The 24,975-nt window shown below is 55.1% G+C and overlaps 1 protein-coding gene across 4 annotated transcripts; it reads left to right on the forward strand.

The window, feature by feature from the left end:
- Positions 1-10,761: 10,761 nt before the first annotated feature.
- On the forward strand, positions 10,762-22,414 carry F9 (coagulation factor IX). 4 transcript variants are annotated; one of them, XM_039722661.1, is made up of 9 exons: positions 10,762-10,919; positions 12,981-13,144; positions 13,511-13,535; positions 15,255-15,368; positions 17,085-17,213; positions 19,165-19,280; positions 19,610-19,732; positions 20,236-20,359; positions 21,668-22,414. In XM_039722661.1, the coding sequence occupies exons 1-9, from the start codon at positions 10,853-10,855 to the stop codon at positions 22,213-22,215; spliced, it is 1,410 nt and encodes a 469-aa protein (XP_039578595.1). In that variant the 5' UTR covers positions 10,762-10,852; the 3' UTR covers positions 22,216-22,414. The 4 variants fall into 4 exon arrangements, with proteins under 4 accessions (XP_039578595.1, XP_039578597.1, XP_039578596.1 ...); XM_039722663.1 differs by having other exon boundaries at positions 19,165-19,270; positions 19,603-19,732; XM_039722662.1 differs by lacking the exon at positions 19,610-19,732 and having other exon boundaries at positions 19,165-19,403.
- The last annotated feature ends 2,561 nt before the right edge of the window (positions 22,415-24,975 follow it).

Consider the following 24,975-nt stretch of genomic DNA (forward strand, 5'->3'; position numbering starts at 1 on the left):
CTGTTTGTGTGGGTCTCCAGAAGTATTTAATACCCACCACTCATCCTTGCAGCCCTGTTCTGCTCTGCAGCCTCCAAACAGCCATCACAGATCCCCAGAAATGTGCCTGACTGCCACCCCCAACGCTGACCCCACTGTGAACATGGGGTGCGCTGCCCTCCAGCCTGCTGGGGCTGCTCTGCCCTGCCCTGCCGGGGCTGCTCTGCCCTCCCTGCCCTGCTGGGGCTGCTCTGCTCTGCCCTGCCCTGCTGGGGCTGCCCTGCCCTGCTGGGGCTGCTCTGCCCTGCTGGGGCTGCTCTGCCCTGCCCTGCTGGGGCTGCTCTGCCCTGCCCTGCTGGGGCTGCCCTGCCCTGCTGGGGCTGCCCTGCCCTGCCCTGCTGGTGCTGCCCTGCTGGGGCTGCCCTGCCCTCCCAGCCCTGCTCTGCCCTCCCTGCCCTGCTGGGGCTGCACTGCCAGCTGGAATTTCCCACTGCAAACTGCATTTGAGAGGATGTGCAAATATTTTTAGGTGTGCAATGAACACGCCGTAGATGAAAAATCGCAAAGTGGAAGAGGAATAGCTGGCTATAAAGCATGGATTCAATGTTGAATTAAAAAGTCTAATAAAGTGACAGCTACCATCATGAGACACAGACATCTGATTCACTCTGCCAGCAGCTGCATTATTGCACAGAAATATTTATATGGTCTTTATCTTCCCCTATTCATCAGCTCCCATCAAATCAAGAGTGTCCCTGCACTACAGACTCTCTATGCTTAAAATAAAGCTGTGAAAATGGAAAGGCTAAAGAGATGAAAGTTATATTAAGGATAATGTAGAAATATATGTTAATTACCCATGTAAGCAGACCTTCAGGGCAGTTTTGCAAGCCGTGGTCTGCAGTCAGCCAGCAGTGACTGACACGAGCTATGCTGCAACGTGGGGACAGCACTTGGCAATGCTTTAATAAATAATTTCCTAGCAAAGTATGATCCTGGTTTTTAAAATGACCTGACTAGTGCAATGACTCACGTGCAGAGAATCAGACTGTGCTCACTCTCCTGGTGCTCCTGGGCCAAGGCAGGGTGCTGGGGCTTGGCAGAGCCACGCTGGGAAGGCAGCGGTGCTCCCACTGTGCTCCCTGAGCTGAGCTGATGGAGGTGGCACAGCTGCAGCTCTCAGGTGTTTTTCAATGCCCCGAGGGGTGTGTGCAGCTGCAGCTGAGTGCCTGAGGTGGAGGCAGCAGCAGAGCCCTTCTCTGCAGCCCTGGCCCAGGGAGATGGGGCTTGCCCAGAGAGCAGCACCCAGAGCACCCCCTCTGCCTGGTGCCCCGAGGGGCAGCTGAGTGCCTGAGGTGGAGGCAGCAGCAGAGCCCTTCTCTGCAGCCCTGGCCCAGGGAGATGGGGCTTGCCCAGAGAGCAGCACCCAGAGCACCCTCTGCCTGCTCCCACAGCAGCCCTTGCTGGCAGCCCTGGCCTGGCTTGTCACAGAATTATGGAAAGATGTAAGGATTCACCTTTCCCAAGGTATGAAATGCACGACTCCAAGGCTTTGCCTACAGATTCAAACCTGCCCAGCCAGGTGCCAGCTGGCTCCTCACAGCTCAAGGGTTGGTGTTTCCACTTCTCTGGAACAGGGAAGGGAGAAGGGTGGAGAAGAGCTGAAGGATGCAGGATGCACTCTGAGCCTGCCAGAGCCTGAGAGGGCTTCAGGAGCCTGACCAGAGCACCCCACTTCACAGAGCCCCCCGGGACAGTGGCAAAGGGCCCCGAGCTCAGGACAGCCCAGGGCTGTGTGACACCAAAGGCACAAGGCAGAAGGCTCCAGCCATTCCACCAGCTGCAATCAGAGCTCTCTGGGACGTGTGCCCTTCCAGCTTGGTATCTGCACCACTCTAGGAAGAAGGAAATTGGGGATTTTTGCCTAGAGAATTTTTCCCAAAATCAGTCTAACTGTAGTAGCTCATCCCTAGAATTTCCTCCTCCTCCTCCTCCTCCTTCTCAGGCTTGGTTTTGGACCAGGACCACCCAAGTCTGATGTCTTAGGGGAATTTCCATGCATTTTTCTGACAGACATGAGCTGAGCCTGGCATTTCCTTCTCCTGTCTGGCTGGATGGGCCAAGGGCTCAGTCTGTGGCCATCCCTACATGATTTTTACATCTGGAAGCACTGAGCTCAACAACCACGTTCAGAGGTGTTCAAATGAGATGCACAGAGATATTTGCTTAATGAGTTTGATGGAGCAAGCATGAGACAGGCAGATGGGTTTTGAAGCCTGCTCCTCTAATGGACACAAAGGTGCTGGAATCTGGTTGGTTTGAATCACAGGGAATAAAACAGACCATAAAAACGAGTGTGAATGAGTGATTGGCCTGTTTCTTTCCTACATAAAAACACCATTAGCTCGTTTCATGTGGCACACGTTATTTACCGAGCAGCTCGCTGCAGAGCCCGTGTTCTCCACCCAAAATGCTGCTGCTAATGCACAACTGCCTTTTCCCAGAGGGTGGATTGGGGCAGGAGTGGCTCCCCCAGCATGGCTAACGCTGCTGTGGGGCCAACATCCGTTTCATCTGCAGGGCAGCAGCCGTGCCCAGCAGCCTGCAGAGCTGCACAGGGATGCTGTGTGCAGGGAGAGCAGGCAGGGTGATTCAGAGCTGCTCGTGAGCTGCAGGCTCCTCAAAGTGCCAGCCATCTGCAGCCACCCGGCTGCACACCAGTGCCCAGGGGAGCCCACTCAGTTTCTCTGCCAAGTGAAGTGGAAGAGGCACCTTACTCACTCTCACCCGCTCTAATTGCTGCTGTTTGCATCCGCTCTCAGGCCTGAATGTTGAATAAGAAATAGAGTTCCTGTTTGAAGGGCAGCCGTGGCTCTGCACTCTGTGCAAACACAGCGTGGCACAGGAAACATCCCCAGCTTTGGTGGGGCAGGCTGCTGAGGTGCTGACTGCCTTTCACAGCCACGGGCAGGAGGGGACTCTGTCCCAGGGCACTGCTGGGAGCTCACAGCTCCCCAGACCCACACTGCAGGTGTTCTCACAGATCAGGGGGGCTCGTTCAGAGGGGTCAGACTCTGTCCCAGGGCACTGCTGGGAGCTCACAGCTCCCCAGACCCACACTGCAGGTGTTCTCACAGATCAGGGGGGCTCGTTCAGAGGGGTCAGACTCTGTCCCAGGGCACTGCTGGGAGCTCACAGCTCCCCAGACCCACACTGCAGGTGTTCTCACAGATCAGGGGGGCTCGTTCAGAGGGGTCAGACTCTGTCCCAGGGCACTGCTGGGAGCTCACAGCTCCCCAGACCCACACTGCAGGTGTTCTCACAGATCAGGGGGGCTCATTCAGAGGGCTCCTGGGGCTCTTCCCCTGGCACAATTGCTGTGAAAGAATTGCCCTGAAACCCTGTCCTAAACGGCTCAGCAGGAGCCACAGGGCATCCCAAAGCATCATTTATAAATTCCACATCAATGCTAACTGCATCTGGAATCCTGCAGCAATGGTACTTGGCCATGACCCCGTTACTGTCCCAGTGACCATCACTTGTATTTCTCGAGGGCAGAGGCTTCTTTTCCCTTCCAGGATGTGATTAGAGCTCTGTCTGCTCTAGTGAGAGGGCTCCCCCTACAACCTTTTGTTCCAGATGTGGAGAGCCCAGACTCGCCTTGGTGAACACAAAACTGTTATTTTAATGGCTAAGCAAATTGCTCAGGTTTCTCACAACACGGCATGGTAATCAATCCTGCTGTTATTTTGTAAACCTTCTTAGAGGGGACCCTAAGTGACCCCAGACCTTCCTGAGCTGCTGGCCCAGGCACACTCTCCATAGAGCAGTTATTGCAGCGGGCTGTTCCCTCTCCAGAGGACCTGGGCTGGGGACCACACTCTCATTAGGTGAGCTCACAGTCAGGGTTTTCCCAGGGCTTTGCCCCGTGCCCCTGGGCACTGCCCTGCTGGCTGTGCTGCAGTCTCTGGCAGTGCCATGTGCAGCAGCTGTTTGCATCGTGCAGGGGAGAAAGGTGAGCTTGGAGAGCACCGCTGCCCAGCAGCTGGCCATGGTCATTTGAGGGCCATTAGACAGTTTTAAATCCCTCTAACACACACTTGATTCATTGTTGTGCTCTCTAGTTGCTTAATATGGAGGGCTCTGAAATACAAAATTATCTGTTTTGCTGTAGCCCGTGTATATATTCTGCTGTATCAACCCAAGTGTTTTCATTTATTGAACTTGTAGATTCACCTCAAAATCCTACACTGAGCTCCTTCACATAGATTACATTTCCCTTAATCCACAATGGTAGGAAGGAAGGAAAAATTTCCTTCTATAATTCACTACTCAATCTAATTCTTTGCCATTTCTTTCAGATAACATAAACAATCCATAAAATTTGTGATTCTCTGCATACATTCAAAACCCAGCAGGTTTAGTCACTGTTCTATTTGCATTAGCTTGAAGCATAAACACCAAAGACTTAAAAGATTCTCTATTCGGAGCAGGTAAAAAAAAGGCAGAAAAAGAAAACAGCAACAAAAATAACTCCTTCCTCTGCATCCTAATGCAAACCTAAATTCATTTTTATTTTAAGGCACTGGTTGTTTTCTGCTGTTAATGCACCACAGAGGCTACAGGACAGAAGATTACAGAGATCTGCCATATTCCATGCAATGGAAAGAGAGAAATGTTCAAGGCTCTTGACAGATTATTCACACATTCAAGCACCAGCAGAATCAAGATGCATCAAATTTGCATGGGAAAAACAATGGCTCCTTTTCAGAAGGGCTTGTTTCAGTTCAAAGTTTCCTCTCATTTGCAATAATTAACCAGCAATGAGGCTGATCATGTCATTCAGAACACCTTCATCTCCTCAAGAGTGTGAAGGAAGCCCCTGCTAGAATCAATCCTTCAGCAGCCCTGAGATTACAGCAGGCTAAGGGAAAGACAGGACCTGACACGGAACAATAACCCCCAAAGGCCCCACACCTCCAAAGGAGGAGCAGGAGGCTCGTGAGGAGCTCAGTTGGGGGATCTGCCCCGAAATGCCAGCACTGCTCCAACAGGCAGCCACGAGGAAGAGAAACCTGAAAGCAAGGGGGTTTAAAGGAGGAAACAAACCCAGGCCTCTCTCTGGCTGTGAGAGAGACAGAAGTGCTGATCATTTCCCCAAACACTGTAATCTGAAGTGGCATTTTCTGCTCCTTTTTAATCAAATGGATTGTTTCCCTCCTTAGCATGGTGCTGAGCCTTTTAACGTTGCTGCAGAGCCAAGGCACTGCTAATAAATATTGAAAGTCTCAGAGCTTTAAGTGAAAGGAAGGATTTGTTGGATAATATTTCATTTCCCCTAAACTGTTTATTCACCATTAAAATTGAAAATTTTAATTTTATGGGGATTGCTCAGAAAGCTGATGCTCAGACATTTCCACAAAAAAACCCAAGAATCAGGAAGGCAGTCTATAAATAACCACCTTGGAAAGAAACTTCTGTGAATTGGACACAACCCAGATGAGATTTTCAAGTCTGCTGTAAATTACCCTCAGCCAGGGCACAGGTCAAAAGTATTTACTAGCATTGAGCTTCATTCCTCACAGTCACCTGGCAGCAGTTCCCCACCTGGAGCAGGGAGCCCTGAGGGCCAGTTTTGCTCACCTCCACCCCTGGGACGTTATTTATTTTATTTATTATTTTATTTATTTTATTTATTGCTGTGCTGCCAGAGCAGCTGTGTCTCCTGGCCTTGCACCAGTGCACATGGTGAAATGCAGGAGGGTGAGCCCAAACTTTGGTGCCTGCTTTGCCCAGGGAGTGGAGCCTGCCCCAAAGGCTCCTGGCAATCCTCAGGCCAGCACTCCCCTCCGTGGGCAGGGTGCCTGCCCTGCGCCCCAGTGAGCCCCCTGCAGCTGCCTGGCAGAGCTGCCATCGCTCCTGAGCTGCAGAGCAGAGCCCAGGCGTGCAGGCTTGGCTGCCTCTCCTGGCCACTTTGGCTGCCTCGGCCCCGAGAGCAGAGCTGGGCTGGCTCTGAGAGCATCCCTGGGGAGCACTGCTGGCAGGAGAGGCTCTGCAGGGCACTGGGGCAGCAGCGCAGGAGGAAACACACGTAGGTCACTAAAACAGCAGTTCCTGGTGAATGTCCATGGCCTGACACCCTCTGACAGGCTGGGATTGCAGCAGGGCAGGGGTGGGGTGCGTGGCCAGGGCAGCCTGTGCAGTGCCTCTCTCTGCATTTCACCCTCACTGCCCTTGCAGCAGGTCCCAGAGCCCTGGGGAGGCTCTCAGTGTCCCCAGGTGCCTCTGCAGCCTCCAGCTGGAAGGGGTGCTCCAAAAGCTTTGAGTGCCACTGCTGCAGGGACCTGTGGCTCAGGGGGACTGGTGGTGTCAGTCAGGGATGCACAGCTCAGAAACACCCCTCTCTCCTCTCTGCACACCCTCCCCTTGGGTTGTAGTGTGGGCACCACAGACAGTTTTGTTCCTAAAGGCAAGAAGGCAAACGATAAAGAGCAGCAAGAAAGGGAGGTGGGAAAAGTGAATAGGACACAAGGATGGCCTGAGACAAGGAGAGGATGAAAACTACAGATGAAATGTGATGAAGGCAATGAAAAGGAGCAAGGGAATAGCCACAAGTGGTGCCGTGGAAAATGGAACTCTGAGTGCTGCTCCTGTGAGCTCAGTGTTGGGTGCAGGAGCTTTGGCTGTGTGGTTTGGCTGTGCTGGCTGGGACACATTCCACCCCAGTTTGAGCTATCCAAGAACAAAGTTTGGTGTAAATGTGACCTGTCAGCCCAGGCTGCTTTTCCAGGGAACAGAAAAGGACAGAAAGAGTGACACCCCCTCCTGAGCAGGCACCAGAGCAGGGATGCTCCCCTGGCAGGGAAGAGGGAGCCAAGCTGAGCTGGCCCCAGCCTGGGGCAGGACAAGGCTCTGTCTCACACAGAGCCCTGACAGGGCTCGTGGCACCTCACGCCAAGGCAGCAGCAAGGCAGATTTTCACCTCATGTTCCATTTAGCTCTTGCTCTGTACTCTGATGTTTGAGCCTGCCCTCTCCAAACCTGCAAGGGCTGAGCTCTCTCTCATGGCTTTATCCAGACCTTCAGGTGGAGGTGGTGAATTCTAAATTTAGAGTGGCTTCAGCAGCACGCTGTGTCTGCCTGTGCTTGCACTCTGCTTTCTGGAAAGATGATGACCAAACCAAATCCAGATTTCCTTTTAATCTGGCCTATTTTGAATCAAACTGCAAGGAAAGATACTAAAGCTGCTACTGGGAAACGTGCTGCTCCATGAATTAGTAATTGTGTTTATCTTCTGCATTGGGGATTTTTTGCCTGTGTTGCTGTTTTCTTACTGCCACTCAATGTGAGGAGCTTTTATTTGAATGAGACTATTTCAAAGCACTTTTACACTCGTGTAGAGTCAGGCACTTATTTACTTTCTGACAGTTACTTACTTCCTGTAAATATTTCACAGCCACAGGACCTCCCAGATGAAAGCAGAGTTTGCTCTGTGCTCCTGTTCAGGAATCTAATTAAAACCAGAATAAAATGGGAGGGATGGAGCTAAGTGCTAACTGCAATGGATGGATCTGGAGGGAATTCAGCAAGGGAGCCTTTTCCTGGCACAATTATTGAAGCATAAAAGCAGGGGAAAGTGCCCAGGTCACAAGTGAAAGGCCTGAGGTGGGCGAGGAGAGGCTCCGAGAGGGGGCAGAGGCAGCAGTGCAGCCCCAGGGCAGCAGGAAAAGCTGATCCTGGCTGCTGATTTCACTCTGATTTCACACCAGAGAGCCCAGGCAGCTCCTTGGCCCAGCAGCACAGCACAGAGCCCTGAGGGCTCCTGAAGCCCCTGGGAAGCTCCGGGCACAGCCTCACCTGGGGCAGTCCCAGACCCACCCAGGTGTCTGACAGGACTCTGCCAGGGCTGGCACTTTCTCCAGGACACCGATCACTGCAGGCAGGCAGCCCTGGCAGGGCTGTGCTCTGCTGCCTTTGTGTCTGCAGAATTCCCACAGCCAGAGCTGCAGAAACAGCCAGCCCTCCAGAGTGATCACACAGAGTCAGGAAAAATAAAGATCCAGCACTACTGCCCCTGCTTTGGGTTTTGGGTTTTTTTTTAGAAATAGCTCGTTTGCTCTTGGTTAAGGAAAGATTACTTACCACAGCTGTCTGCAGGGCAAGGGCAAATTGCTTCAGGTTTGGAGTGAGGATTTTTCACTTAAAAGAGTGCATTTGGAGACAAGGGAGATTATGAACAATCCTTTAACAAGATCCTCAAGCCATCAGGCTGTTTAACATTATTGATCAGTGCAGGCAGAGCACATATTTAAAAAATCTATCAGATTAAAATGGAAATAGATTTCTGGCTCTGACTGCTCACAAGCTCCACTTCCCTTGGAGCAGAGCTCCTCTGAAGGAGGGCAGCCCCAGGTCAGAGGGGTGACAGGAACAAGCTGCCCTGCAGCCCTGCCAGCCCCCTCTGCCTGGGCACAAGCACAGCATGCTGTGGGATGCTTCCACTCCAGCAAAAAGGGAGCTCAGTAAAAACCACATCACCCAGAAGAGAAAAAAGGGATCTCAGTAAAAACCACATCACCAAAAGAGACAAAAAGGGATCTCAGTAAAAACCACATCACCCAGAAGAGAAAAAAGGGATCTCAGTAAAAACCACATCACCCAGAAGAGAAAAAAGGGATCTCAATAAAAACCACATCACCCAGAAGAGAAAAAAGGGATCTCAGTAAAAACCACATCACCCAGAAGAGAAAAAAGGGATCTCAGTAAAAACCACATCACCCAGAAGAGATCTCCCAGCAGCTCATTGGCACAGCAAGCCTGTTCAGTGGGAGGAAGATCACTTGGTGTTACTTTAAACACTCTTCTTCTGAGAACATGGAGCACCAGTCTCCCGGTCCAGTCGATGCCCCTCTGAAGGAGGGCAGCCCCAGGTCAGAGGGGTGACAGGAACAAGCTGCCCTGCAGCCCTGCCAGCCCCCTCTGCCTGGGCACAAGCACAGCATGCTGTGGGATGCTTCCACTCCAGCAAAAAGGGAGCTCAGTAAAAACCACATCACCCAGAAGAGAAAAAAGGGATCTCAGTAAAAACCACATCACCAAAAGAAGCAAAAAGGGATCTCAGTAAAAACCACATCACCCAGAAGAGAAAAAAGGGATCTCAGTAAAAACCACATCACCAAAAGAGACAAAAAGGGATCTCAGTAAAAACCACATCACCCAGAAGAGAAAAAAGGGATCTCAGTAAAAACCACATCACCCAGAAGAGATCTCCCAGCAGCTCATTGGCACAGCAAGCCTGTTCAGTGGGAGGAAGATCACTTGGTGTTACTTTAAACACTCTTCTTCTGCTGAACACCAGTCAGACCATCCAGGTCTGATCGATGCCACCCACCTGACACAAAGCTCTCACCTCCAAAGGGCCCCTGTGGGATCACCGTGCTGAGGGTTTGTTTGCAAAATAAATAAAAAGAAGCACTTTGCTTTCAAATTAGGGCCCCAGAAGTTGACAGCAATAGTAGTACACAAGAGAAATTATTTGTATTAATAGCTGTGCTTATTCTAATGATGTTGGCATTCTCTGTGAAGATTAATTGGCAATAATGCTGCAAAAACTATTGCATGCGAAATATGCACCATAAACCTAAAATAATTTGACTGACCTATGTTCTAAAGTAAAATATTTACAGTAATGAGATTCTAATTATCCTTTATTATGGCAGGCCATTCTCCCCACTCCTCTTTACTGATAGGAGATGCATTGTTTCAGCATTTTAGCTCCATTTATTTTCCCACATTTGCATTTCCTTATGCACAGAAAATGAGGGGCGATCATCACCTTCTTCACTTTGCATTCAATTTACATCAACAGCACATTGCCTCATCCTAACTCATTTATCAACCACAGAAATTTGATAACAAAAGCTACTGTCAGTGATGAATAAAGATCATTTCAAACGGAGCAAGAAGAAACACGATGAATTATAGGTTTCAGGACTTTTTGTTTGCTCAAGGAAAGGAAGATAAAGGATTTTTTCCACCTAGACAAGAGGGATCTCACTGCTATTCAGCATCTCCTCTTCACCTGCTGCACACAGAGGCAACCCCAAGTACCATGAGCCATAAATGTCTGTGCCTGTGCCTCACACAGGAACGTTCCTCATTTCCCAGCCTGAGTGCACGGAATTGATGGGTCACAAGCTCCAGGAGAAGCTTTACCAACCAGCCAGGGGCAGTGAGGGTGCTGCAGCCTGGGAGGCAGCAGCACGTCCAGCAGGGCACAGCCCTGTCCCTGCCCTGTCCGTGTCGTGTTTGTGTCCCTGTCCCTGCCCAGCCATGAGCACCCCCAGTGCAAGAGGGTGCCTGGGGGTGCTGCAGTTTGGGATCCTCCCTGTCCTGTCCCTATTGTGTGTCTGTTCCTGCCCCTGTCTTGTCTCTGTCCCTGTCCTGTCTGTGTGGTGTCTCTGCTCCTGTCCCTGTCCAGCCATGAGCACCCCCAGTGCAAGAGGGTGCCTGGAGGTGCTGGGTGCTGCAGTTTGGGATCCCCAGAGCAGGGGGGTGAGGGTGGCTGGGGGTGCTGCTGTTTGGGATCCCCAGAGCAGGGGGGTGACAGTCTCCCACCACACAAGCCCAGGCTGCAATAAAAGCTGTTTGAACTCGCTTTTCCGTGCTGCTGCTTGGCGAGGCTGGCTTGGCCGCAGAAACTGTCGTGCATTTTCACACACACCTGGCATCCCCTGCAGCCAGCTGCCTCTGCTGGGCACTGCAGCACCCGGGACCTTAAAGCCAGGCTGCCAGGCCAGCAAACAAGCCCTGCACTTTGAACCCCCGAGCGAGCCCGGAGCGCGCTGTCAGGGGAGGCTGGCCGGGGGAGAAGATGGCAAAGGGCCCCCTCCTGCTCTCCGTGTGTCTTCTGGGAGCTTGTCTTGCTGCTGAGAACACAGGTGAGTGCATTTGGAAGCCAGCAAAGCCTTCACTTTTGGGCAGAGGGACAGTTTGTCACTTGGTGGGGTGACAGCAGAATTGTGAGAGAGCAGCTCAGAGGCACTGCTGCATTTCACAGCTCTGCAAAGCTCTGGTCCTTGCTGGGGGAATGAAATAAGAGCTCTTATGCTGATTTTATACAGCGTGTGTCACAGGGATTCATTTGCAGAATGGATTTTTTCTTGGGTTTTTGCATCTTTAAGCTTTCAGAGCTGGATTCAGCCATTTTAGAAGCACACACAGAGGGGGAAAGGGCACAGCGCCGCTGGAGGAGTGACAGTCACAGCTCTTTGTGTGCCATCACTTTGTCCTGGAGAGCAAACAAGTGCTCACATCCATAAAACACTCGCTGGATTTGCCACTGCCAGGACTGTTAAAGGCCAGCCCAGCGTGGTTTAACAAAGACTGCAGGCTGCAGCCAGAGCTGGAGACAAGAGAGCACTTGATGGATGTGGGCAATCACACACAGCAATGCAGGCTGCTGCTTGATTTATCTGCAGCAGCAACAGTTCCAGCAGAGGCTGCTTCACCCCCAGTGTGAGCTCCTGTTTCCTGCAAGGCTGCCCTTGCTTCTTTCACTAAAACATTGCTGGAAACTGGTTTAAAAAAGGCTCTTTCCAAAATGTTTGCTCAGCAATGAGAAGCGAGCAGAACCTCGTATTTCTGCCACCCCCACGCAGGTGTGCCCCTATAAAAAGCAGTGGCCAGCACAGGTGTGCCCTGCCAGCACCTGCCTGGAGGCTGTGCCTCTCTCTCAGGCTGTGCTTCAGAAGCTGCTGAAAGGGGTGTGAGTGTATTCCCAGGGTGGGATGGTTTCCAGCCCCCCGAGTGCCATTCCTGTCAGCCCACAGCCTTCAGTCCCAACCCAGGTTTGCTCCTAACAGCAGCAGGTGGGACCCTGAGGAAGGTGGGCACAAACAGCCCGCTGAGGAGGAGGCCCAGGGGGGAGGAAGGCTGGTGTCACCCCTCCTGCCTGCAGGGAATGCTGGCAGCCAGATGTGACAAGGATGAGGAGCAGGGAGAGGAGGAAAGGGCCCCTTGCCCCCAAGGCCAGCTCTGCAGGGACAAGTGGCCCTTCACAGCCACACAGGCAGGCAGGGCAGGACAATTTCCATGGTCAAACCAGAGCTCACCAAGCAGCAGCAGCGTGGAAAAGCCCATTCTTCTCCCTCTCAAACAGTTTATTCCAGTCTGGGCAGCTGTGATGGGAGACTCTCACACCTCCTGCTTTAGGGGATCTCAAGCATCAAACTGCTCCCAGTCACCCTCTTGCCATCTCATTTCTGTTGGCTGTTCTGGGGCTTGGCCCTGCAGATGTGACCCTCTGGGCTGGGCTGGGGCCATAGAGACAGCTCAGTGCACAGGGACAGTCCTGAGCTGTGCCTGGCCATGGGCAGTGGGGTGCACGCCTGGGCAGGGCTTGTTTGCTGTGACAGCAGAGCCCTGCCAGCCCAGCCTGGCCTGGCCCGAGCCATCCCATCCCTGGCAGTTCAGCCCATCCCATCCCATCCCATCCCATCCCATCCCATCCCATCCCATTATCCCATCCCATCCCATCTCCCATCCCATCCCATCCCATCCCATCCCATCCCATCCCATTCTCCCTCTCAAACAGTTTATTCCAGTCTGGGCAGCTGTGATGGGAGACTCTCACACCTCCTGCTTTAGGGGATCTCAAGCATCAAACTTCTCCCAGTCACCCTCTTGCCATCTCATTTCTGTTGGCTGTTCTGGGGCTTGGCCCTGCAGATGTGACCCTCTGGGCTGGGCTGGGGCCATAGAGACAGCTCAGTGCACAGGGACAGTCCTGAGCTGTGCCTGGCCATGGGCAGTGGGGTGCACGCCTGGGCAGGGCTTGTTTGCTGTGACAGCAGAGCCCTGCCAGCCCGGCCCAGCCCAGCCCAGCCCAGCCCAGCCCTGCCAGCCCAGCCTGGCCTGGCCCGAGCTATCCCATCCCAGCCCATCCCATCCCACCCCACCCCATCATCCCACCCCATCATCCCAGCCCTGTTCCCCGGCAGTGTTCCTCGGCAGCAGAGAGGCCAGCGCGGTGCTGCAGCGGGCCCGGCGAGCCAACTCCAACCGGCTGGAGGAGGTGATCCCGGGCAACCTGGAGAGGGAGTGCATCGAGGAGAAGTGCAGCTACGAGGAGGCCAGGGAGGTGTTTGAGAACGAGGAGAAGACGGTGAGTGCACAGGGCAGAGCCTTGCTCCAGCCAGGGCTGGCTCCTCCTGCTCCCCCAGCTGGGCTGGGGCAGGGGCAGGGGAGAGCAGGAGGGACCTGCGGGCAAGGCTGGCTCCTCTCTGCTCCCCCAGCTGGGGCAGGGGCAGGGGAGAGCAGCGCCTTGCTCCAGCCAAGGCTGGCTCCTCTCTGCTCCCCCGGCTGGGCTGGGGGCTGCTTTGGAGCCCCGTCACTCACCACTGGGATTATGGACTGGTGGTTTCCCTGCAAGTCTTTCCCTGCAGCTCTGGAGCCCTACAGGTGCTGCTTCAGTCAGACGTCACGCAGAAATTAGAAAACAAAGGAAACTTTTTCTCTTTTCCCTCTGCAGATGCAGTTTTGGCAAACATACGTTGGTAAGAGCCGCTTTCTTCGTGTTCTAATGCTTAATACTCCTCTCTCAGTGCACAAAGACCTAATGCTACTGTAAAAAATGGATTCAGCATGCAGGAACTGTAAGGGCAGAGCCACTCAGAGCCTTGTGCTCCAGTGCTGCAGTGCCCAGCCTGGGTCTGGCCTGTTGGTACAGAAATGGCAAGCCAAAACAAAAGGATGTCTTAGCATTTTACTTGTTCAAGCAGGGTTTTCCTGAACAAATTTCAAAAACCTCACGGAACAAAACCAGTTGAGGCAGACTGCTGGATCTCATCGAGCCCAGGTCACGCTCTGGGCTTCAGCCTCAGCTGTGCCACAGAGTGAAATACCACAGCAGTAATTAACACCCCTTCAGCAAACAGCAGATGCTCTGCTCTCAAGCAGAGATCTCCAGATAAGGCACAGCCCTGAGAAGGCACAGCGTGAATCCCTAGAAATGCCATATTAAAGTGGAGACTCAACGTGATCACAGCAAACAGCTGTTTGCAATTCACACCCTTCCACATCTACTTCTTCCCTTTCAGCCTCCATCCCCAACCACTCCTTGGTCCCTTTACAAAAAGATTTCAATGCCCACTACACCATCTGAAACTAATTTTGAGGGCATTTCAATAAATGAACTGTTTGGTAGATTGGCAGAGTGCCCAGAACATCTCACTAAAAAGCCTTAAATAATTCAGATTACTCAGTCCAGACTATAAAATAAAAACATTACATTTGCATTGTAGGAGTGTCCTCTGAAGAAACAACCGATGAAACTCAGCACTGCATTTGCTTCCCTGCCACTGTAACAAAGTGGCTGATCAAAAATAAGGAATGCCATCTATTCCTGTCAGCCGGGGTGCCTGCTTTGCTGCTCCCGAGTGCAGCCACAGGAGCTCACCCTGCTCAGCCCCAGGCAGCAGCAGCAGCTGCAGTGCTCACCCTGCCTGCAGACCTCCCACCAGCACTCAGACAAGCCAAACCATTTTGTGCCCGTTTGCATTTTGCATTCCAGCCCTTTCCTGCAAGCCCAAGGGCTGGCACACCTTGGCAGGACACAGACCCAGCACGGCCCTGCCCTGGCACAGACATTTCAGAGGGCATCCCCCAGCATTTACCTTCTCTGATTGGCTTCTCCAGAGCTGTGGGTCCCAGCTTTGCAATAGTGAGTGATTTCATTAAAGCCTCAGGTTCTCAGCTGGAGAGCTGTGAAAATAAAAGCCCTGGCACATGAGAGGTAACAGTAGTGCAGGAGTGAGAAAGAAAGAGCAGCAGGAAGGTTCTCAGTCCTGACACACAGACAGGTCTCCACACCCAGACCCAAAGCTGCAGAGAGCAGGGAGTGTTCAAAGAGCCCAGCTCAGGGTGCCAGAGCCCTCTGGAAGCAGCACACCTTCACCCCTGTCCAACCTGGCCTAGCCATCAGCTGCTGCTGAGGTGGGCCAGGAGGGCATGCAGAGGGGGTGCAGAGAGGAGCAGAGCTGACCCAGGGGGCACAGGGCACACAGCTCACAGAGCCCTGCACAGGGCATACAGCTCACAGAGCCCTGCTGTGCTGCCCTGGGTGCTGCACACAGCTGCCAGGACCTGGCTGCCCCAGTGCTGCCCTCTCAGCTGCCAGGACCCGGCTGTGCCCACCCCAGGGGGAGCTGAGCTGTCTCTGGCTGGGCTGGGCTGGGGGAGCCCCGTGTGTGCTAACTCTGCTGTCTTCTCTCGAGATGGGGACCAGTGCAACCCCAACCCCTGCAAAAACGGAGCCGAGTGCAAGGACCAGATCAACTCCTACGTGTGCTGGTGCCCGGCTGGCTACGAAGGCAAGAACTGTGAGATAGGTACGTGCCAGGGCTGCCCCTGGGACCAGCGGCACCCTCTGCGGCTGGCTGACACCACCTTGTCTCTTGGGGGGCAGGAAGGTGCAAATGCAGCCTGCTGGCACTGGGGCTGGCAGGGGGACAGGCCTGGGGACAGCAGTGGCTCCCTGGTGCTGCTGGCACTGGGGACACGCCTGGGGACAGCAGTGGCTCCCTGGTGCTGCCCAGCCCCCAGAGCAGCCCCAGCTCCCCCTCTGCTGAGCACCTCTCTTAGGCTGGGCTCAGTGGAGGCTCAGCTCAAGGTCTGCTGTTCAGCTGTGGCTGCCAGGGCAAATGTTGACACTTCCTCTGTGTCCCCAAAGCCTTCCTGGCACTGCTCAGCCAGGGACAAGCTGCTCTCGTGCTGAAAGCACAGCTTCCCACGGCCCCCATGGAACCCCTGTTCTCCCACTCCCCCTTCCCATGCCAGCCTGAGCAGCAGGTGCTGGGCAGGGCAGGACTGCCCTGACTTCCTCTCAATGGCACTCTGCTTAATTCATAATTATAATTATCAGCAGCAACCTTGATTCTGGAGGCAAATAAAAGGCAAATATTTTCCTGATGGGTTGAGGAGTTGATGAAAACCAAACAGCTGATAATTTAAGCAAGAGGGATATTCAGCTCTTATAATATAATCAGGGGCTGTGCAACTGGCATAATGTGCTAGACTCACTGCACTAATAAAAGATTCTCTTTCTAGTTGTATTTCTGCTCTGGCAAGAGAGGAGTGTACGTTAAAAAGAGCATTTCAAAGTTGCATCAAATTTAAATAGTCTCATTGCAGAATTCTTGGGGAAGTGAGGAGCAAAAATAGAGCTGGAAGTGAGGCGTGAAGAAGAGCTCTGTAAAAATAGTAAATGATGGCATTAAAATGGCTACAGGAAGGGAGGTGTCCTTGAGGAAGTAGGAGTGGAGTTAATCTGCTGTGAAGTTATTTGAAAACTCACTGAGAATTGCAAGGGCTCTGCAGATTTGTGGCTCCCCACCTCCAAGGTGTTGGTCCCGAGGAGGGAGGGCTGGGAGGGAGAAGGCAGGTGATGGGAATGCTCTGTGCCCAGGCTGGGGCTGTGCCAGCTCCTGTCCTGCTGGAAGGGCTGAGGCAGTGATGGGAATGCTCTGTGCCCAGGCTGGGGCTGTGCCAGCTCCTGTCCTGCTGGAAGGGCTGAGGCAGTGATGGGAATGCTCTGTGCCCAGGCTGTGCCAGCTCCCATCCTGCTGGAAGGGCTGCTGCAGGCCAGCTGGGGCAGCTGGGGGGTGCAGCAGGGGACAGGCTTGTCCTGAAGCTCAGAGGCCAGCAGCAGTCCCAGCACACAGCCCTGCCTGGTGCAGGGCTTGCTCCAGTCTGACACAGGGAGCTCTCCCCCTGCCAGCAGCACAGAACTGGGGAAATCACGTGGCTTTTACCAAATATTTGCAGGAGCCCTGCAGGGTCAGGCTGCCAGATTTCAGCCAGCAGGCGCTGCTGGGGGCAGGAGGCTGTGCCAGGCTCCGGGGGCTCTAGGAGCTCCTCCACAAGAAGTGCTCCTGCAGAAGGGCAGGGTTGGGATTGCCCTGCCTCCCCATCTCCTTGCAGCCACCATCTGCTTCCCCCAGTCTGGGTCAGCCATGGGGGATACCCAGCCCAAACCCCCGAGTCTCAGCAAATCTGACCAGCTGTGCCTCAAAAGAGCTCTCACAGTTTCCTTCAATCTCTTCCAGACTTCACCTGTGCTATTAAAAACGGAGGCTGCAAGCACTTCTGCAGTCACCAGCCCCCAAAGAAGGTTGTGTGCTCCTGTGCTCCTGGCTACAAGCTGGCTGAAGATGGAAAGTCCTGCGAACCTACAGGTTAACTTTTAAACTGCTTTTAAGAGATTTGGGTTAAAGTTTTCAAGGCCTTGTCCTGGATTTAGTTACATGAATTTCATAGATGCAATATCCTGTTGGAAACCTCGTTGCTGGTTTTCCTGCTCAGCAAAGGTAGAGCCCTACCCTGCACTTTCCCCAGGGGAGGTGTGGGGTCTGGCTGGAAGGGTTCAGTCTCCCTTTAAAACACCCCTTTTGTAGCCTGCTGAGTGGAGATGGAGGCTGCTTGTCCAGGAATTTGTTCCAAGGCAAAGGCTGGTTTCAGGTGGCTGCTCAGACAGGCTCCAGCACCTCACAGCTCTGAACATGGATCAGAATTTTCTGAGTCAGAAGGGTGATGTTCAGCTGCCCCAGCACCCAGCCAGGGCTCACTCCCGTGTTCTTCCAGTGCAAGCTAACAGTTAGTTACCAATTCTACACTGAGGATGCTCTGAACTGTTCAGAACAGAAGAGTTTGCTCACTGCAAATCCTCCTGCTGCCTCTTTCATGGCTGGTCATGACCCAGTGTCTTACAGCCTGAGCTGGGGGGTGCAAGAGGAGCTTTGTGCTGGTGCTGTGCTCCCAGCAGTGGGATCTGCAGAGCCCTCGGTGAGAGCTGGACTCTGGCTTAGCTGTGTAGGGTGGGGTGGGAGGAAATGCACTGCTGAGGCTGCAGCTTCACAAAGGGCTAAAGAACAGCAGGTTCTGCTTGTGCTGCCCAGCTTCACCCTGCCCCTGGAGCATGACAGCACCCAGAACCACACTGGCACGTGCAGAGCCACCCACCACAGCACAAATTAACTGGGCACAGCATCTCAGAAGCACATCTGGCAGAGACTGAGCAGATAAACGTTTTGTCATCTGAAGTCAGTTTAACATTTGATGCCATCTCATTTCTAACAGCTGACTGCAGCAGGTTTGCACACCCATCTCACACACAGGGCAGCTCTGTCAGCTGCAGCAGGGATCACTGACCTCCTGAAAGTGCTGGCTGCACTTCCCCAATCAGTTTGGGAAGCATCCTAGGCTGGGAATCCTGTGGACAGAGGATCTCAGCAAGAGCTCAGGCTGTGTTGCCCAACATGGGGTATCACTTTCACTGGGCCAGGAAGGTTTACAGTTAGCAAGATCATCTTTCAGGTTGGGTGATTGTCCTTCCTGCAAGAGCTTTGTTTTGTTGGCTCTGAAAGCTTCACTTCACAGGCTAAGCCTGCAGGTACCACTTTCCATCACTCAACACTCACTTGAGTCCTGTCCCTAAAGTGAGCTGTTTAAAAATGAAGGGTGAAGTCTCAGGAGGCCACACTCACATCTGATTTTACACTAATGTTTGTTTGCTCAGTGCTTCTGAGAGCTTTTCAGATGAAAGACAATGCCTGGTGCTATTTACTGTTTTGACTGCCACCACCAGCAGGAATTCAGCACACACTGCGTGGGAGAGGAACGGGAAGAGCTCGTCTGAAACGAGCCTACAGATGAGTTCTTCATTAACAGGGAAAAAATACAACTCTAGGAAGAGTTTATTAATGTTTTCCTCACCTCGGTGCCAAGCAGGATTATCTGTACAATTGGCAGCTGTTATTTCCTGCCCTCTCCAGCTGGCTGTTTATTGCTCTGGAAATGCCCAGCACAGGATTCCCAGGTATGCAGCACACATCCTGCCAAGAGCAGGCACAGCTGCCCCAGCCCGTCAGGCACAGGTGCTCAGCACAAGCTTTTTTCACTTCTGAAGCTGCTCAGATGTCACTTCCAAAGCCCAGAAACAATTGATGCTAGTTTTCCATATGCTGGCACTGGGCTCCAAGGCACAGACGCGTGCCCAGGGTGCCCAAGCTCAGCCCAGAGCCTGAGCTGGTCCCAAACGGTGCTGAGGTGAGGCAGATTTCCCTGCTGCCTCCCTGTGGTGGCTGTCGCTGTGCCCCAGCAGCCCCAGCTGTGACTGTCCTCTCCCAGTGCCGTACCCCTGCGGGAGGATCACGGCTCCCGAGGCCAAGAGGAAGCTGACCCGCTCCATGAACACCTTTGAGCACTGGAACACGACGGCTGAGGACGCTGAGGACGGCCAGGAGGACGGCCAGGAGAATGGCACGGCGAGCAGCACGGCAGCCCCCAGCAGGATCACCCCCGTGCTCAGGACGGGCACGCGCGTGGTGGGCGGCTCGGACAGCATGAAGGGAGAGGTGCCCTGGCAGGTACAGCTGCTCCTGCACGCCTGCAGCCCCCGCAGGCCCTCCTGAGTACACACCACCTCACTTTTAAATACCCACGGCCTGTCTGAGGTTACACTGGCAATAGTCTCACGCCCAACAGGAGCACAGCTTCTTTCCATACACGGTTTTATGCCACAGCAGCAAAACTTGCCTGCATGGGGCTCTGCTCTGGCAAAGAAAGTGCTGAGGACGGCCAGGAGAATGGCACGGCGAGCAGCACGGCAGCCCCCAGCAGGATCACCCCCGTGCTCAGGACGGGCACGCGCGTGGTGGGCGGCTCGGACAGCATGAAGGGAGAGGTGCCCTGGCAGGTACAGCTGCTCCTGCACGCCTGCAGCCCCCGCAGGCCCTCCTGAGTACACACCACCTCACTTTTAAATACCCACGGCCTGTCTCTGAGGTTACACTGGCAATAGTCTCACGCCCAACAGGAGCACAGCTTCTTTCCATACACGGTTTTATGCCACAGCAGCAAAACTTGCCTGCATGGGGCTCTGCTCTGGCAAAGAAAGGCACAAGTCAGTCACAGCAGCTTTACCTGGTGGGGCACAAAGGGCTGAACTACAGCAACAGATTGCCCAGTAGTCCATGAATGTGCCAAAAGTAAGCTGAAGGCTGAGGGGAGTTTTGCAAGGAGCAATACAAATAACTTCTTGGCTCCATCAGTTTCAGCAGCTCATAGAATCACCCAACAGTTTGGCTTGGAAGGAACCTTAAACATCACCCAGTTCCAACCCCTGCTGTGACCAGGGCCACCTTCCAGTGGCCCAGGCTGACACAAACCCCTGAGTGTGGTTTGGCCCTGCTCCCACAGGTTCTGCTGGTGAACAGCCAAGGCCTGGGCTTCTGCGGCGCTTCCATCATCAACGAGAAGTGGTTGGTGACAGCAGCACACTGCCTGAAGCCGGGCTACACCGACAACCTCACTGCCGTGGCAGGTGAGCGCCGGGCACGAGGGAGGGTGGCACGGGGGTCACAGTGACCGGACAAGGCACAGACACTGACCACGGTGACAGGCAGCTGCAGGGCACGGGGGCCCCAGCTGGACTCAGAGCCCCTCATCCGATCGGCCTGGTCCCCGCGGGTCCCACAGCTGGCAGGAGCAGCGAGCCGGGTGTGCCCTGCTCCACAGCACGGAGCTGCTCAGCCCGGCCCTGGGCGAGCCCACCGGAGCCACAGGCTCAGCCAGGCGGCTTTAAAGCCCGATGGAAGAAGCATTCCCGTCCCTGATATTTCTTTGCTTCTCCACTTTCATCCCTGAATCACATTTTTTGGTCCCCAGCACTAGCAAGCATCTTTCACATCCGAAAAGCCAGCCGAAAGTCTCCCGCACGTTTGTCCTGCGATTAGGCTGCACAAACACCCCGGCAGGGAGCTGCCATTCCCTCTCTGCCCACCGAGCCCCGCTCCGAGCCCGCAGGACGCGCTCAGCTCGGGCTGGCTCCGCAGCAGCGCGGGCACCGCGGCCGGGGCTGCCCGGCGCTCCGTGCCCCGGGAGAGCCCGGCTGGGCTGGGAGAGAGCCGGGCTGGGCCGGGAGAGAGCCTGGGCTGGGCCGGGGGAGAGCCCGGAGCTGCGGGACAGCGCTCTGCAAAAGCCATCTTTATCCTGCTCCGGCTGCGGGGGATGCGGCCACAGGCACCACCCGAGGCTCGGAGCCGCCCTGCCCTGCCCTGCCCTGCCCTCTCCCACCTGTACCCGAGGCAGGTAACAGGACAGGCTGCCGGCGATCACAGCATCCCACAGCTGCCGTGAGCAGCTGAGCCTCGGGCGGGCACTGGGCACCTGTGAGCAGCATCGCTGCCCTCCCGCTCCCCATCCTGCCCCGTGCTCTGGGGGTTTAGAAAGGGGAAGGTGAGGTTTCTTTTCGCTTATACATTATTTATTTTAGACCAAGATTTTTCGTCAGCGAGTTCTGCCCCCTTTGCTGCGAGGGTGACATCCCCTTAGCTCTCTCTGAGGGTGCTAAATCCCCAGAACAGCCACCTTGCTGTAACTCTGGCAAAAGGTCTGCATGTGTGGTGTCTGAGTGGGCGATGCTTTACACCTGGGTAGTGCCAGGGGCCTGAGAGGGAGCGAACCTGCAGCTGCCTGTGCCGAGGAGCCAGCAGCATGGCCAGCACAGCCTCAGAGCCACCCGAGGGCTCAGCCCTGGGCAGCTCCGGGCTGGCTGGAGTGGCACCGGGCTGCAGGGCACGGTCCGTGGGGCTGGCACGGGCTCCCAGCGCAGCGCCCTTGCTGTGTGCAGGCGAGCACGACGTGCGGAGCGATGAGCACACGGAGCAGCTGCGCAAGGTGGTGCGGCTGCTGCCGCACCCCACCTACAACGCCTCCATCAACGAGTACCACAACGACATCGCGCTGCTGGAGCTGGAGCGGCCGCTCACCCTCAACAGCTACGTGACGCCCGTGTGCCTGGGCAGCCGCGAGTTCACCAACGCGCTGCTGCGGCAGGGCGTGGGCACCGTCAGCGGCTGGGGCAAGGTGCTCTTCGGCGGCCGCAAGGCCACCACCCTGCAGGTGCTCAGGGTGCCCTTCGTGGACCGGCCCACCTGCCTCAAGAGCACGTCCACCACCATCCTGCAGAACATGTTCTGCGCGGGCTTCCCCTCCGGGGGCAAGGACACCTGCGAGGGGGACAGCGGGGGGCCCTACACCACCGAGATCGAGGGCACCTGGTTCCTGACGGGCATCACCAGCTGGGGCGAGGAGTGCGCCCTGCCAGGCAAGTACGGCATCTACACCAGGGTCTCCAAGTACGTCAAGTGGATCAAGCAAACCACGCGGCTGCCCTGAGCCGTGCCGTGCTGCAGGAGGGACTGGGCACACGCAGAGGGACGGCAGCCCCGTGGCTGTCAGAGATCACTGCATTTCAGTAAACCTTCCTAGGTGAAATCACTTCTGCTCTTGGAAGGCAGGAGTTGAGAGAATGCAATGGAAACGTGGTAATAAGGAAATAAAAAGCCCTCTAAGGGCCCACGGCTGCATTTCTGAATGCATTGGTGCTGCTGTGGTGGTGAGAGTCCCCAGATCTGAATGCAGGGGTTGGTGGATCAGCAGGGGAATGGCTCACACGTGTCCCAGGCCAGTGTGCCACCAGCACTGCCCACAGCTGGCACACAGCACTGTGGGCAAGGGAAGCCCAGCAGGCACTGCTGCCCCAGGAGCCCAGGAGGGAGGTGCACACACAGCAGGGCACCCACAGTGCTCCCAAACAGATCTTGTCACGTGCAGGGGACACTGGGGACATCCTGAGCTGTGCTGGGATGGAGGCAGGGGAGCTGGGGACACCCTGACCCTGCTGGGATGGAGGCAGGGGAGCTGGGGACACCCTGACCCTGCTGGGATGGAGGCAGGGGAGCTGGGGACACCCTGACCCTGCTGGGATGGAGGCAGGGGAGCTGGGGACACCCTGACCCTGCTGGGATGGAGGCAGGGGAGCTGGGGACACCCTGACCCTGCTGGGATGGAGGCAGGGGAGCTGGGGACACCCTGACCCTGCTGGGATGGAGGCAGGGGAGCTGGGGACACCCTGACCCTGCTGGGATGGAGGCAGGGGAGCTGGGGACACCCTGACCCTGCTGGGATGGAGGCAGGGGAGCTGGGGACACCCTGACCCTGCTGGGATGGAGGCAGGGGAGCTGGGGACACCCTGACCCTGCTGGGATGGAGGCAGGGGAGCTGGGGACACCCTGACCCTGCTGGGATGGAGGCAGGGGAGCTGGGGACACCCTGACCCTGCTGGGATGGAGGCAGGGGAGCTGGGGACACCCTGACCCTGCTGGGATGGAGGCAGGGGAGCTGGGGACACCCTGACCCTGCTGGGATGGAGGCAGGGGAGCTGGGGACACCCTGACCCTGCTGGGATGGAGGCAGGGGAGCTGGGGACACCCTGACCCTGCTGGGATGGAGGCAGGGGAGCTGGGGACACCCTGACCCTGCTGGGATGGAGGCAGGGGAGCTGGGGACACCCTGACCCTGCTGGGATGGAGGCAGGGGAGCTGGGGACACCCTGACCCTGCTGGGATGGAGGCAGGGGAGCTGGGGACACCCTGACCCTGCTGGGATGGAGGCAGGGGAGCTGGGGACACCCTGACCCTGCTGGGATGGAGGCAGGGGAGCTGGGGACACCCTGACCCTGCTGGGATGGAGGCAGGGGAGCTGGGGACACCCTGACCCTGCTGGGATGGAGGCAGGGGAGCTGGGGACACCCTGACCCTGCTGGGATGGAGGCAGGGGAGCTGGGGACACCCTGACCCTGCTGGGATGGAGGCAGGGGAGCTGGGGACACCCTGACCCTGCTGGGATGGAGGCAGGGGAGCTGGGGACACCCTGACCCTGCTGGGATGGAGGCAGGGGAGCTGGGGACACCCTGACCCTGCTGGGATGGAGGCAGGGGAGCTGGGGACACCCTGACCCTGCTGGGATGGAGGCAGGGGAGCTGGGGACACCCTGACCCTGCTGGGATGGAGGCAGGGGAGCTGGGGACACCCTGACCCTGCTGGGATGGAGGCAGGGGAGCTGGGGACACCCTGACCCTGCTGGGATGGAGGCAGGGGAGCTGGGGACACCCTGAGCTGTGCTGGGATGGAGGTAGGGGACACTGGGGAGACCCTGATCCTGCTGGGATGGAGGCAGGGGAGCTGGGGACACCCTGAGCTGTGCTGGGATGGAGGCAGGGGACACTGGGGACACCCTGACCCTGCTGGGATGGAGGCAGGGGAGGCTGGGGACAGCCTGACCCTGCTGGGATGGAGGCAGGGGACACTGGGGACACCCTGACCCTGCTGGGATGGAGGCAGGGGACAGCAGCTGCTCGTTCAGCCTGCAGTATGAGTGCTAAGGTGCCTCTGCCACTCTCACTGCCTCTGCATCCAGCAAGAAACTAATTGGATCATCTGCCACTGCTTACCTTAAAATCAAAATGCATGTAAGAAGGTTGTAAGTTGTTCCAAGGAAATTAAATAAACCAACACTGTGAGCAGTTTTTTTTTCCCAAGAATTATAGCAGGTGTGTATTTGAACAGAATTGCATATTCTCAGATGGATTTATTTAACAAGTTTTTAATCTTTAAATATAGATTTAACACATTTTTACAGGTACATATACAATATAGTTCATTTAAACTTGCAGTCAGAGAAAATTCTCTACTGTAATTTATACATATACATGGAGAGCCTAGTTCAACAGCATACTCAGGGAACATACCATGTGTGCAAAGTTTCAAATGTTAAAAACCTCAGACTGTACATTCAGATTTGCAGAACTCATCACCCTCATAAATTAATAAAAGCTTAGATTTAAAACTGTGGAAGACAAAAAAGATTAAAATCATTCAATATGCAATGTGTGCTATGTCTCAGACAAGTATTTACAGTTGTACCTCAAAATGTGTATTGTTACCACAAGAACTGTTAGCACTAAAAGAGCCCCAGCAGTAACTAAGACTTTCCCACTCATGAGTGCGTTGTGGTGGATTTGGAAGGAGAGGAGAGGAGCCCCAGTGGTGTGCCAGCTCTGAACTGGAGTCACTCTGGGGTGAGCTGGGCCTTGGA

Source organism: Passer montanus, unplaced genomic scaffold (assembly GCF_014805655.1).
Source record: "Passer montanus isolate IOZ18808 unplaced genomic scaffold, ASM1480565v1 scaffold49, whole genome shotgun sequence".
Lineage (NCBI taxonomy): Eukaryota > Metazoa > Chordata > Aves > Passeriformes > Passeridae > Passer > Passer montanus.

Coding starts and splice junctions, on each gene's coding strand:
- F9 (XM_039722662.1), top strand. CDS start 10,853: ATGGCAAAGGGCCCCCTCCTGCTCTCCGTGTGTCTTCTGGGAGCTTGT. Junction 13,536..15,254: donor GTTTTGGCAAACATACGTTG/GTAAGAGCCGCT, acceptor TCTTCTCTCGAG/ATGGGGACCAGTGCAACCCC. Junction 19,404..20,235: donor AGGGAGAGGTGCCCTGGCAG/GTACAGCTGCTC, acceptor CTGCTCCCACAG/GTTCTGCTGGTGAACAGCCA.